This window comes from Crassostrea angulata, chromosome 1 (genome assembly GCF_025612915.1).
Source record: "Crassostrea angulata isolate pt1a10 chromosome 1, ASM2561291v2, whole genome shotgun sequence".
Taxonomy (NCBI): domain Eukaryota; kingdom Metazoa; phylum Mollusca; class Bivalvia; order Ostreida; family Ostreidae; genus Magallana; species Magallana angulata.
The window spans coordinates 55879424-55895142 of record NC_069111.1 but is presented as its reverse complement, the minus strand read 5'-3'; the positions used below and the strand labels follow the sequence as shown (position 1 = coordinate 55895142).

General features: G+C 31.6%; 1 protein-coding gene across 1 annotated transcript in view; it reads right to left on the bottom strand.

The window, feature by feature from the left end:
- Positions 1 to 759: 759 nt before the first annotated feature.
- Positions 760 to 15719, bottom strand: part of LOC128164639 (peroxidase-like protein) — a 21097-nt gene continuing 6137 nt past the window's right edge. Inside the window, exons 2-10 of the mRNA XM_052828588.1 lie at positions 14890 to 15066; positions 13636 to 13675; positions 13425 to 13546; positions 10156 to 10251; positions 9569 to 9673; positions 5208 to 5991; positions 4879 to 5057; positions 2047 to 2164; positions 760 to 1842 (exon numbers count right to left, since the gene is read on the bottom strand). Of these exons, the coding sequence (XP_052684548.1) occupies positions 1611 to 1842; positions 2047 to 2164; positions 4879 to 5057; positions 5208 to 5991; positions 9569 to 9673; positions 10156 to 10251; positions 13425 to 13542 (1632 nt within the window). The 5' untranslated portion in view covers positions 13543 to 13546; positions 13636 to 13675; positions 14890 to 15066 and the 3' untranslated portion in view covers positions 760 to 1610. The remainder of the gene's footprint in view (positions 1843 to 2046; positions 2165 to 4878; positions 5058 to 5207; positions 5992 to 9568; positions 9674 to 10155; positions 10252 to 13424; positions 13547 to 13635; positions 13676 to 14889; positions 15067 to 15719) is intronic.

The window sequence follows — 15719 nt, the reverse complement described above, 5'->3', positions numbered from 1 at the left end:
ACCTTGACATTTAGCTATTGCATCAAAAATAAACATTCAGACTAAAATGTATCTTTTTAATTCACATAGATTTGTTAACAGAATCAATGATATGTGATAACAATAATTCGTTTAAAATGTTATTTTAAGTTAGTTTTAATTAAAAACATCAATTTTATGGAGTTGGAGAAAAACATATGATGTATCGTATAGTGGTTTAAATCTATAACGTCATGTTAAAGTATATGACGTCACACCTTTATGACGTCATAGTATACAGACAGAGCAATTGCGATTATAGAAATATAATTGCAGTTCCTCCGTATGGACTTACAGTGGGAAAGAACAATGGATATATAACAGTGTACCCCTACCAAATATTTAGTTTTATATCTTGCGTAGGATTTTCTTATTGTGTAAAAACAGTATTTCATGAAAGTACAATATCAAAGATTACGTATTTGCAAAAATAAGTGTAAAATTCGAATATTTAACAATATTTTTTTTGTTATTCTACCGAGGGTCATATGGCACAATCTCTTTTGAACGCCCATTGTTGCTCAGGTGAGCGATGTGGCCCCATGGGCCTATTGCTATGATTCCGGCAGTTTTTTTGTTGCGAGAATTTTTTTTGTCTGTCAAAATTATTTCAAAAGCATAGTCAAAAGAACTTTCCATTCATCAAATAGTTTTTATTCATGCTTTTTTTCTACAACAAATACAAAGAACGTTTACCTCATATTAATCAATCCATTTGACTTTCAAATTGTTGTTAATATATTTTATTTTGAAGAATAATTCTGGTTTTTTTAAACATAAAAGATATATGTCTAACTCAATAAACTGTATAGGAACTTTCAAATCTTGGCGATGATCACAATGGGGATTTTAAAAAATAATAAACTTAAATATGCAGATAAGAAGATTACATATCACATTTCTTACATCGATTGTAAATTTTAATGACCATGCTCGATTTTCCTAAGCCTAGGATGTTTTGAAGCAATATAATGCCTGCATAAACATCCTTATTGATTTCATAATCGAGCTTAAGGACGAATACTTTGAATTGTAATAGACGATAACTTCGCAACTTCAAGCTTTGAGAAGAAATGCATTTAAGAAATAAGGAATTTTTCTTCGAGTATTATGATGTAATTAAGTAAACCAGAAGTCCTTTATGGTAGATTAAATAACCCGACCGTATTTGATCACCTTATAAGATTCAAGATTGATTCCTTATTACTTATATTCGAATATTTTTTTTAGCAATTGTACGATTGAATATTAAAAAAGTAATTGATAAAATGTATTGGGATAACCATTACAAAATCGATTTGTAGTGTTGTCAAAGACAAAGACACTGAAAAATATAAATATGTTTTTGACAACAAATGTAGAAAAATACTAAAATGTCCTGTATATTATAATTGATACAGATGTATTCAAATCATCGTGAATTTTGAAAAGTAATTGTTTAATACAAAACGCATTATCATGATTTCATTATAATTTTTATCCTCACATTTACAATTGGACAAATCAAATCTAATATACAATACACTTTTATCATGCATACACAGTAACTAATCAATTCTTCTATCAAACTCGACCGTCGCCTTAATGTTGTATCAAATGAAATTACGAGGTGAGGGAACTCTAAATCCAACATCAAATGGAGCGTTTCGGATTCTAGGTCTACTCCCGTATAGAGTAGAGGAACCTCTGGTGAACGGATCATAGGGATTCCGGGAGCGACCTATTCTGCTGCCACGCAGGAGATGAAGTTCGTTAGCAAATGGAGTAATATCAAAACCTAAGGGATTTCCGTTAAGAATTTCTCTGCAAGGGATCCGCGGATTTCTGCAATATTTCAAAATGATATGGAAATCATTTATATAATTTTAAAAAGTATTTTTATCTATAGAATAAAACTTTATTTCATTATACGGAGTTTAGCTTTTTTACGTAGCTTATCTTTCTTTGAATGAAGTTAAATCTTTCCAAACTAAAAATAAAGATAACTTTTTAAATTTTTCGTACTCTAATATTTTCATTATGACCCACCTTTCCTGATGTTGACGTTTAAAAAGACGTGCTTGATAACTGATATCTCCATGATCGTCCTTCAAAACTGAACATAAAACTTTGGCGTGAGTGATTCCCTTAATTTGGGCAAGTTGATCTGTGATATACAAAAGATATAGCATATAAAACACAATTTGTGATGAGATATATAATATTTAATTAAAGCACTTATTTTTATAAAAATAAAATTGAACGAAAAAGGTAAGCTTTGTTTTAAAGCACTTTGAATTTGGGACCATCTTAACGCTCTTTGAAAAAATCATTTTTTAAGTGCGTTGATATGGAAAAATAATTGTAGATTTTTTTAACTTTCAGATAAAATTGGTAGTAAAAGAACTATGTATGATAAGAGTTAAATTTGGCCCCCATAATTCGCCAGTTTTTAAGTGTTTCGGGTACAATAAAATGTTAACTAAATTTTTAGTAGAGTTGATATAAAATATATTTTTCATCTATTTATTTGATTTATTTGCACTCACTGGCAGTATATGACGTCAGAAGTGACGCCATTTCTATAATTCAATCAAAATCAGCCAAAAATTGACATTTTTCTTATCTATTTACTAATGGAAAAATATAGAGCGCATGCTTGAACAAGGACAATTTTTTTGTCACTTATAAGTCTTGGCTAGATACATCTCTGATAAAGATATATTATTTGTTCAAGAATGCGCTCTATGTTTTCGGAAGGAAAAACTGCTTGAAAACAAGCTGTTTTACGGTAAAAATGGCGGGAAAAGGTTGTCTTTACAATGTCATATTTCTAAATTGTGGGCACTTAAACCAAATTGAATATTATGTAAACATATCACTTACATATCTGTACAAAGAAAACAAAGAATGATAGTAAAATGATGATGTTCATTTAAGGGAGCCATTTTATGCCCTTATCATATATAGTCCTTTATTCCTGTTCTTACGTTCAAGTCATACATAAATAAGTACTGACGAAAATTTATTTTTTTATTTACGAGTTAATACTTTCTGGCTCAAGTAATGAATATTTGCCATTTACCTACTGTGTAGATAATGTGACCCATGACTTACTATTTAAGTATAGACATGCGATTTTTCAAAGCTGCAGTAATTCTAAATTCTATATCGAATGCCTTTAAATTTCAACAAGGACATATAAATGTCAATAAGGCATCTCCATCTTCGTTAATTTTTTGGGGGGTGTGTATAAAGAATACCTTTTGGAAAAACATATAACTCTCGCTCATATTACATACTATATATCTTACTATTAAATACTATTCCATAATTCAGAATCCCTGTCTACGCGATTCGTAAGACGAGTTCATAGTTTTCTTTTTGAATTGTAGGGCTATTTCAACAGAAGAAGCCGTCAAATTAATAAGTGTTAAATATTAAATTATAAGTTTATAATTGGCTGAAATGTACATTCAATATAAAGAATGTTAAAATAGGATTTCAAAAATGAATAAATTCTTTTCATCATACATTTTATAATTTTGTTTTCATAATTTGATGCTTAGAGATATTCTTTACTTCACATAAGAACTGAAATTTAAATAACGACTGAATTAAATTCAAGAGCTAGCGATCTTATACTTAGACTTCCTAAACTGGGTTAGAACAACGTTTTAACGTTTAAAAATACATTCTTTGTTTAAGAAAAAAAATGAATTCAAAATTCATTTTTTATACTTTTATGTGGTGTTAAATTGAATTGAACAATCATCATTTTAGAACCCGCAAAGTCGGGAAGGGGAAGAAATATGAAATGCATATGTGCCCTATTGAATCTTATTGTTTTTCTTTTCAATCGGTGCGGCAGGTGCCATAATCCTCTTCAAAGAATTGTTCCATAATTTTTTACATTTCTATCTGATCTCTAATGAATTTGAAACACAATTCATCAGGTCTCTTGGAGGAACTGAACTCGACGGTAGGATTAATGTTCTATGTATAAAGCTCATCCAGCATGGATCAGCGCATGAGAAACGTCCTTGTAAATACTATCTGACGCTATTATCTCCCTTGCTGAAAGAATGAATCGCCGTATCGGTTCAATGAAAACGAAAAATCAATTAATATTTCATATATAAACAAAACTATACATTTAAATGTTTATAAATAAATTTAAGAATTTATTTTATCAAAGTGCAATGATGTAAAAACAAATAGTGGTCTACACTCATTACGCACTTTGAAAAATTATTTTAAAGTGCGTTGATTTGGACTAAAATTTTAAGCACTTTGAAAAAAAAATTTCTAAGTGCGTTGCCACAAAATCTTTCAAAGTGCGTAATATTTTCAAAGTACGTTCCCACAAAATTTTTCAAATTGCGTTAATTCTGTCCAAAATTTAAAGCTCTTTTGAAATTTTTTTTCAAAGTGTGTAATTTTTTCAAAATGCGTTGTCACAAAGCGTGCTTTTTGCATTTAAGATAAATACATCTCATAAATAATACCTACCAAACGCCATTTCAGTTGTCCTATCGGATAATAGCACGCATATAGACTTTTGATTTTGTTTAACCCAATTGCACACATTGAATAATAGTTGACTTGAAGTATTTTAATACGTTGTCTTAGATTCTTTATATTTCTTTGTGTTATTTTTGTTTCTTACATTCATTTAAACAGTTTGTCTTGTTCAAGTTGCAATGACTTTGTAAAATATATATGTCCAAACATATGTTATTTGTACAACAAATAAATTTGATCAAAGTATAAGAAGTCAGCGGCTAATATAGGGGTTATAAGAACAAGGTTAATGAGAGGAAACTTGGCGAAAAATGTCTTTTATAAGTCGTCCTTGACAATTCCATCGTATGCATTTACCTTGTGTAAAAGCAGTGCGTGGATTTTCGTGGTCGTTGTTTTCGTACCAGAACCTATCTCCATGTTTGTACAGTGAGAACTGGTAGGCCAACAGACAGGAGAAGGTGGGGCCCAGGATTCCTCCCCGGACGGGGGTCTCCGAAATAGCGCCAGCATACAGGTCTATGTCATGAGGACTTCTGAACAAAAGAATAAGACAATGATTAGGTATAAATACACAAACTTCAAATATGTGATAGTCAAAAGGTTATATCACTCAAAACTAATTTCTCTTCCGTCCATAATCTAACACGGATAATAGATTTTGCGAGATTGTTGAAATAATATACCTGTAAACCCTGGCCAGGTTAGCTGCATTCTGCGGGGTATGGTCCTCTAGCCCTCCGTGTACACCTGCAGTGAAGTGGTATGCCGGACGCCGTCCACAGAACGCGCGGAAGGCGTTGTACGGCGGAAGTCCATGCTCGCGGCCTCGCTGAATGTTTAGAGCCCCGAGGTCAAAGGACATGGTTTCACGATCGAACATGCTGCCTCGACCTTCAAACAAATGGTTTCTGATTCCATCAACTAAAGTATTATCACTACGAGACTTGGGGGCTTTAGACATCCAGCGCGCCATATACTCAAACCCATGAGGAGGGGGAGGATATCTGGTCTGACAAGGGGGCAAATCACCAGGCTCGCAAGCAGGATAAAAAATGAGATCGGGATTATCAAAATGATCTTGTAATGGATATGTTCTTACTCGCCCACGCCCATTGTCATGACCGACAACGTTTCTAACCAAGGAGTGACCCATACGTAACACCGCTGCCCCAAAGGAGTTGAAGGTTCGAGGGTCCACGCTAGGGTTGTATATGTTATCGTGTCCAGATCGTCTAGAACGCAGGTTGAAGAAAGTAAGGTGGCGATTGTTTAGAACCGCTGGCAGAAATTCGTTGTAAGTGATATGCTGGAGTTCCGCGACCACAATTCTCTTTGCTTCCTGAAAAAGAGTCTCATCGTCTATAATTCCTGTGGCAGCTCGTAGAGCCTCAGCTATCAGATTGTGACGTCGCAACCACGTGGTATGCAATACTGTGAGGGTTGGCGTTTCGCTTTGTCTGTGGTCGCCTGTAGAATTATAACACAAGGTAAAATGTAATGTTATATACTGTTTTATGCCAAGAGTTAGTTATATATTTGTCAGAAGGATAGAAGTTTAAATACATGTATTACAAAATTTTTAATTCATAATCAAAAATTATTATTTGTAACAATGTGAAGTGACATTTTACCGGTGAAGAAATTTTCAAGGGGGGAAGGGTCTTGACCCTTCACTACCACCCCTTCTCAAAACCCATGCACACAATGACGTTGGTACACAGAAGCAAATCTAAAGCCGGCAACCGCCGAGGGGAGGGGGCATAATTTTATTTTGTTTGTAATAATTATATAGGCCATGCTTTCTATGACATGGAATGTTAAGATTACTGATTAACTTAAAAAATGAATTCACAAGCAAACAGTTCAACCGCAAATCGTACATAAAAGGCTTCTCATTTGTATTATGGGATGGGATCTCATCCTCAATGAACATTACGATTTTCAAAAATTACTGGAAATTGTATGTAGCCTTCGTTTTTACTAAAACTGGTACTTTAACAAAACAGTGTTATTTAGGGGCAAACACTTGGTGCGGGTATTACTGTCTAATGACATCATCTAGTTTGATATTCCATTGTGTATTTTCTAGCACGCATCATGGAATATACCAACAGAGCAATTGCTATTCATAACGCTATGTTCACTAAATAACGTTGTTTATTTCTTAATAATATGTATGTTTATGCGGTTGATTGACAAAAAAAAATCAAAAGATATAAAAAAAAATCAGTTGAAATATGTGGAGTTGTCGTGGGAAATAGATAAGTCTGTTTTTATTTTCTCATGAATTGATGAAATGTGTTTGAATAGTGAATATTCAAGGAACTTTTTCCATGCGTAAAGTTGTTGACGTTTTGTAGTGAATATATTGTGCGGCTAACAGTTATAATTTCTACAGAAAAGATTGACTTTTAACAAAATGTATGCTAAAACATGTAATAAAAAGAATCATGATAAGAAGTGGTATGATTTTTATCCAACTCGTTGTGTATTTTCTATCCCCTCACCAAGACTAAGGGATAGAAAACACACAATTCATTGGATAAAAATCATATACCAAATTGTAAGAGTTCCTATATTTTTAAAAATCATATATCAACATCTATAGCTAGTAAAGAATAATAAGGCAGGAAGAATAAATAACGTATACGAATCATAATCAGCGCATGAGATTTTCAATGTAAAGACGAAGTATTTTTGTTTTGAACATATATTTACCAATTCATTGAAAAAGGCCATGAATCCTTCAAATGTACAACCCCACACTTTTCTTCTAAATTATTTTCCTCCCTTGTTTATTCAACGTAAGACAACCACCTAATCCTGCGTAATGTTTATAAGACGTCACGTTTGGTAAAAACACAGAGTGTAATATTAAAAAATCATTACATGAGTGATATCCACCGTATATTAAGCTTAACATGTAATAAGACATGTTAGCAAATATCTCAATTATTCAAGGAAAGAATTTGATTTCTATCTTTGTTATAACATTACCTTTAACTTATGCTAGTATACGTAGGTAAAATGTTAATAGCGAGCGCAGCGAGGCGGCGCGAAGCGCCGCTCGCGTAGCGAGCTCCATAGACAACGTGTACGAACGGAGGAAATTCGAGTTGAAATCTGCACATTGTTCAAAGAAAATTTTATGAGGCCACGTGAGAACGTTCTACTATCCCAGTGATCCTTTGCAGTGCATAGCAACATGGCTGAACAGGAAGCGTTTCTAAGGAAAATTCTTACCTGTACATCGCATACATCATTTTCATTTAACAATAAAAAATCCTTTTAAAAACATTAAAGTAAACAACACATATGCTTACGTAAAAAACTGTACCTATGACGTCATTTCTTTCCCCGAATTTGTCCGACAATTTACGAAAACTGTCGAGCGCAAAACGTTAAGTATGACGTCACAGTGATCTCGCGTTTAATATTCCCGCGTTACATTTAGAGGTGGATCAAGCATTTGTACTGAATGTAACGTGTAGGAAGTACTCAGTAGGGAGTCACCGTTAATACTATTACTATGCTCGCTATTAACGGTGGCTGATTAGTTTTGTTTTGATGATTTTTTTTGCTCAGTAAATACACATGCAATTTCCATGCTATATTTATTGTCATATTGATCCAATCATTGTTATACGTTAGGTAGGTGAAAAAAATTATTAAAAAAGAAAAGTCTAATCGTTATTAGATCTACGTGTAGCCACGTCATTTTGTAATGAATGAATAAAAGAAAAAAAATTTAAACTGTTAAAATATCAACATGTATTTGTTATAGTTGGCTTGCATATGTGGTCAAACCTTTCAATAATATTGGATATCACACACTAAAAAAGGGGGAGGGCACATATGTCTACAACGCTTATATAGCGTACAAAAATTGAAAAGATTAAAAACAAAATTGATGTCCCAGAGGAAAATAATTAAAACACCGGTAACAACAAGGAACAAAATGAGATATAACACAGACACACAATTCATTGATTTCAATGATCATTATTAAAAGGTAAAGAAGAGATAAAAAAAAAAAACGGCTTTGTGTTTATCAAAATATTTTAATAAGTCTGTTTAACATTTTATTAATGCTTAGTGGTAGCTATAGTTTTTTGTTTAAGTGTATTTAAGCCTAGGAAAGGACCATTGGAATAAAAGTTTGATATCTTCCGGTTCCTTGCGGTGGTAAAAGTTTTCGAGACAAAGCCAAAGTTTTTTGGTTTGGTTAAGTCCACGGGTTGCATTTAACAATGATGACAGATGTGTGGCTCCTTCTGCGCTCGCCCCAACGGTCACACCGTAAAACATATTATTATATTGTAGAATAAACATATATGTCTTGAAGTATAAGATATATTTGGACTCGGGTCGAAAACCTGAAGAGGATTCGGCAAACCTAGCCCTCTGTCACGTTTCGTACCCCGCCTAAATATAGCGTTATACATATATTTCAAGACAGTAACCATGTATTTTATATTAATGACCCTTAATATGTGATGTTACATATTTATTTATTACTAAAATATGTCTGAATGTTTTAATGATACATTAAAGTTCACCATTTCCTCCTTTGTCAAACAAATAATAGTCATTATCTGACATATCTGGGAAATTGGGCATACAAAAAAATAAACAACTTAGATAAGACACCAAGAACAAACCAGGAGGAAAGGGGATTTCTTGTTGACTATTTGATACCTTTCATGCAAAATCCCATAGGGCCCTATGTTAAAAATTAATCAACTTTGAGATCACCCCCTAAACAAACGATGTAGTAACTGTCTGATTTTTTTCGTCTTAGAATAATAAATTTTTCAGTAGAAATTCATGTAAAAAAATTCATTAAAAATCTAGGGCAGATCAAATTAGACCCGGTCTTGGTAAGTTAGATCATATAACATAGGCTAACAAAAAAGACATTTAACTCATCATGTACAAGAAACAGAACTACACTGGCTGTTGAACAACTGAGATTTATGATTTTTAATTCAATTTAAAAAAAAAAAGAATGGTATGTTTTACTTTATTAAAGTTAAACACCTACCGCCGTCGAAGCAGTGATACCGTGTGGTTACACGTGTGTCGGAAGGACAATTGTCCGATGGCAAAAGTCCATCAATAATATGACTTTCATTCAGTTTACCACCGTCTGAAAATAATGAAAGCATGACGCAAATCAAATTAAATTAAATTAAATTATATATGTCAATTCCAACACATACGTTAATGCTATACCTCATTCTACATCGGTTTGAATTGTCTATATTTCAAAAATGGTTTTAAAAAACATTTTTTAGCAATATCGAGATAATTTCAAAAGAATTGCCAAACAATTATTTTTCTTTTGGAACGTTTTTAAAAAATTGAAAAAAAATGGCTTCCTTACTGAAAGATAGAATTATATTATCTTGTTCGTAATTTGAATTTTAATATAAGTATTTTAAGAAAACTAAAGAAAAGGTTGGTTTCAAATAAAACACTGAAAACTTTAAATTCATTTTTAAGATATTCTTTAGAATTAAATGAGAGAGTCTTGATTTTGAAAATATCTATAGAACTAAGATAAACTCTAAATTTTCTGTTGAAAATGACACAGAAAGCAAAAATATGGACGAAAAGACGCGTTCTTACGTTTTCTTCTAAGTTGTAACTCTTTTTCCCTGTGGAAGCCATAGATCGCCGTGCCGTCTATAAAGGAGGATCTCTGGTTCTGCTGCTCGCGGATACCTTGAGGTCCATGTTAAAGGTTAAATAAAAATAAATGATGACGCAAGAGATACAAAAGCCTTAACAGTAACGTTTGTATCATGTAACTCTTTAAAGGATTCACTTAATAGCAATTTTAGATAAAGAAAAAGTGAGAAAGCTCACATACCCAACACCGCACTTTACTTAATAGTGTCACGCATAATGATTGGCAGAAATTCGTAATATCCCTCTGCTATGAATTTTACCGAATAAGAAAACATCTTATTTTTTATAATAACATATAGTGTGTACAATTGTGCCGTATTATAAAAATGTCAACCAATTACTTGTACATTAATATTGGACACCCGGCCCATTGGGCCTATAGGTCACTTTGGTAATCTCAACAAATATAGTTTTTATATCTATTTTTATATATTTTAAAGAGAAATTCATAATTGATTTCATCAAAGTCAGTATGAATAAATTGAAATGAAACAAAGTTGATAAAGCACTGCTAGATTTTTCAAAAATTTATCATGTGTCATGATATAAACAAAAGTAGACAAAGTGATTTTTATCATTGCAGCATAAATTTCGAAATCTTATATACATATGAAAATAATGTGTAGTTATATCCTCTGTCAATTCATATTACAAAACATAATGAAGCGCTACTTTTAAATTCAGAAAAGCACTTTGTTGTAAGGGTTTGTAACAAAAACTGCTTTAATCAGCAAAGGTTATCTTTCTTCATCACAAACTTAATCTGCAGGGTAACTTGAACATGCAGTACAGGATAAATTGCCATACCGGTAGTTTCTATATTCAAAAAAGGTTTTCTGTTTTAAATTTAGACAAGATAATTATAGCAAATGAATCCATCTGTTTTTAAATTGCTAAAAATGTAAACCAGAACATTTTGTTACAACAGAAGATGGGGATTAAATAAATGACCCACTACATTTAAAATTATAGTACTACCAAAAATATTTCAGTGAATAATAAAATCTGAAATTTTTTCTCAGAATTTTCTTTAATTTGCTAAAAGTCCAACTTTGAGCCTTATTCCATAATATAGTAAAAAGACCGAATGTTATGTCAATAAAAACTCATTTCATAAATAGATTTTTTGTTTAAAAAAACTCTATTCCTGACATTGAACTTTATAACAATCAGAATTTGAGAACTAAAAGACTGAGTAAACCACATTCTTAAGTAAACCCCAAATTATAAATAGACATACATTATATAACCCTAAAATTACAGAAGACAACAAATGATTTTTTTTTAAAAAGCTTTGCTAATACCGGATTTAATTTTGTTGCTGATTTATTTAATTTAGATGGAACATTAATAAGCTTTGAGAAATTGAAACAAATTAATCTCAACAAAAAAATTATATAATATGCAGGTATAAGAACTGCTGTAAGGACCAGATTGCATTTTAACCATATCCGATTGCTTACTTATAAAGGTTGCAAATCCATGTTAAACAAATTATTAGAAAAACTTTGCATCTATATCAAATGGAGAGAAAATGCCAAAAACTGGCAAAAGAAACGTGGAGAAAAATTGTGGACTCCCTTTGAAATCAACTCAAGAATCAAAACTACAATGGTTACAGTTCCAAATTCTTCATAGAATTCTCCCAACAAATGAATATTTTTTTTTAAATAAATAAAGCAGGATCTCCTGTATGCACTTTGTTGTAAAAGAGATGACGAGGGTATTGGTCCTTTATTTTATGAATGCATTGTAGTAAAAGAATTGTAGAGTGATGTTGAAGAATGAATTTTGAGACGGTTTGATTTGTAAATATTTACAATTTCTGTTATCTTTGTCTGTGGTAACATTACAAATCAATTTTGAAGCCTAAACCCCAATAATTTCATAAACGATGAGTGACACAAAATGGGCACGTCTTATAGCATAACTGAAAAAAGGTATTGGCTGCGCCGCATAGTAATACATAACATGAGCTACATAACAAATTGTGGCTTTAAAATAATGTTTAAAAGTGTAAAATATGAAAATAATCTTAATATAAGTAATAAGGAATCATTCTTTGAATTATATGAGGAGCGGGCTTTGTTAAATTTAACCACGCCCCGACCAAAATTATCACCTTATACTAGTAATACTCAAAAAATGATTTCTTTTTTCTTAAACAACATTTGATTAAAAATCAGAGGAGTTTTTTAATAAAAAAAAAATAGAAAAAATTATGATTATTTTTTAAATTTGGATGTTCTTATTGTAAAGCAATACACTCGTTCTTGTAAGTATAAAAGGAACATAAATCCAAATATACATGCATTGAAAATGTTAAAATAAAAAGGCTTTTGATCAAAAAATATTTTCCAATGAAAAAATGTAGATATAAGGAGTATAAAAGCCAATTGCAGAAAGTATGTAATAAGCTGTAGTGAATATGATCAAGTTGTTCTTTGTGGTTTTTTCTATTTTGCTTGGATAACAATGTTTTTTCTATTTCTTAATCCTCTTTCAAGCATCTCTGTAAAACAGTTACCATTTCTCATGAATATGATTCTATTTTTATATTAATACGTAGACATTCCTCCTATCCCTTTCTCTCACTCTCGTCCTTTTCTCTCCTCTCTCTCTATCACCACTAGCATCTCTCTCCAAAATCTACTTTCACTGCATTTAGTATTTAAGAGTGTAAAATAATCAAATAAAGACAGGTTTTCTCATATGCAAAATGATTGTATAAACTGATTTATGAGGATTATCTCATGTGTACATATGTTGTGGAAGTGGACATTCAGTTGAAAAAAACCCAAACTGAATTTTAAAAGGAACAAAAGTTTGTGCAAAGAGAATTTACTGGTATTTACGAATACAAAAACAAGACAGACTGACTGACTAACGGACTGATAAAAAAAGTGCCTCCACGGCTTAAATGACTTCAAATTACTTAAATACGGAATCATGATACATTTAATTCATATATTGTGGAAAATCTTGAAGACAATATTTGATGTATATTTTATACATTATCAGTAGCACGCTGCTCTTATCACGTGCCTATAAAGATTATAACCTTAATTTGGAAATGGGTACTCAAATTAAATGATGCATTGAAGAGTGTTGAGGCAAAACTATGGTTTGAAATATTGTAACCATATGCTTTGATTTCTAAAACCTTCATTCTTGTGTTAAAAATACAAAGTTCGTAATCCACCTACCATCGGTACATTCTATAGAAAGTGAAGCTGCATGCCGCACCATATTCATGCACGTTCGACCTCGAAAATGTGGATCGTTCCTCGGCACAGTAATAGGAAAACAAGCAAATCTATCCATGGGCCTGAGACAAAGTCAAGATTTATTAAGATGCTATGTAAATTGAAAATACCCTATTTATAGCGTGTGTGGAATGAACATGAACCTACTTACCAATCGGAGCAGCAATCGGTGATTGATTTGTTTTTATAATCTGTAAAGAAAAAAATATACCCACACTCCTTAAGGTTTGGAATAGTGGCTTTCGGGGAATATTTAATTTTACTCATAATGGATATTTTTTTGTTAGAATTAAAATATGTTAGAAGGACAATATAGATCAGAATGGACATTTTTGTTATTGATACATTGATGTAAGACTTAATAAGCTTCTCTTACCAGAATTTTACTGAAAATATTTCTTAATGGCCGATATTTGTACTAAACTTTAGCTCACCTGAACCGAAGGTTCAAGTAAGCTTTTCTGACCATCCGTTGTCCGTTGTTTGTCTGTAAACTTTTCACATTTTTTGACTTTGATTTTAAAGATATTTATAACAGCTTGTTGTATTTAACAAGTAACATTCATATATTTATATGTATTCAATTCAGTAATAATAGTTAAATTACTATCAATTACATGTGTATAACTAGATCTGAATATCAAAATTTAGATACTTATTAAGTGTTATATCTCTACAATTATCTAATTATTATTTATCATATATATATATATATATATATATATATATATATATATATATATATATATATATATATATATATATATATATGAATGTTTGGGCTTTAATACCGAGAAAATCGGAAGAGTACTGTCATTTGTTTTATATATTTTAAACATAATTGGTATTTGAAAATTACCAATTTGTTTACTTTTTTTTAATCAAGCTTTGCAAATTAATTATCAACGAAAATTACATTCACGCTAAATCACGGGAGGCTCTTCAGTCTATGTTTCCACAATATGACATTTGCATGAATATGACATACTCAGAAACGATATACAAGTACGTGTAAATTTTCATTGAAACTCAAACTCAGTGCATTTAATATGAGAATGTCAGCATAGTGTGTAAATACGAAGCGAGTAAAAAACGTTGGTGAAGAAGTGTTGAATTCTTCATTAAAATGAAATAAGTTTTTAGATGAAAATTTGACTGTTATTTTCAATGCAGCCTCATTAATTTTCTCCAAAATCGTTTCGGAGCGATTCTACATTTTTTTGCTACATAACGGGTAAAGGACTGTTTCGACACGCAGTTAGAATATTCTAACTAAGCTGAGTGTAATGAAATTAATATCATTATTGTAGTCTTAAAGCTTGGTGATGATAAACATACGCTATGTCTGTTGTCAAATCGTATTGAATTTATTCAATAAAATATGTTTAAATTAAATTCTTATTACCTAGCAAAGATGGAGTTGAAATTACGTCATGATCGATAAACTGTCCAAAGTGGGTCAGGAAGGTGGAATGCTCGAGGCTGTTTGGCGTGGGTCCGGACAGGACGGCATTGCTGACCACACGGGCACTAGGGAGTGGCCATTGTCGATAAATAGAACGGAAACGGGGCGTTTCAATGGCTGTAAGTATACATATACAACTAGGTTACGCTAAGCCACGAGTCAATGGGCCTGTAAAACTAGAAAGAGCATTTGTAGTATTATAAGCTCGAAACTATAAAAACATTGTGTCAGAAAGTACGTATTTCAGTAGGCAAAAAATTGTCAATACATGCTGAATAATTATAACATCTTATTTATGGTAACATGCAACATACTTGCAACATATATATTAGTTGCATCTCAGCATATCTATCTCGCATTTCAAACACAAAAAGGTTGTTCGTTATAATATTCATATCGCATGCCATCATACTTCAGTTGCATGTTAACATATTTATTTTTGATATGAAAATACTCATTTTACATATCAGCGTTTATTAGTTGCAATTCGACATATATACATTTAAACTTGCATGTTGGAAGTCACATTCATTTACATATAATTTCTGATTATTTACCAAAAATTTGTATTTGATTGTATTTTTCTTGCATGTCAACATAAATATGTTGCATGTTGATCTACTTATGTAAGACATGTACCGTAGTCTGTTCCAAGTTATTGTTCCTGTTACATTTTGACTATTATTAATGAAAACACACACACCTTTGAAGCAGTAACAATTGAAATCGAAAAAAGAGAAAATGCAAAAATTATCTTCATTGGCACATAA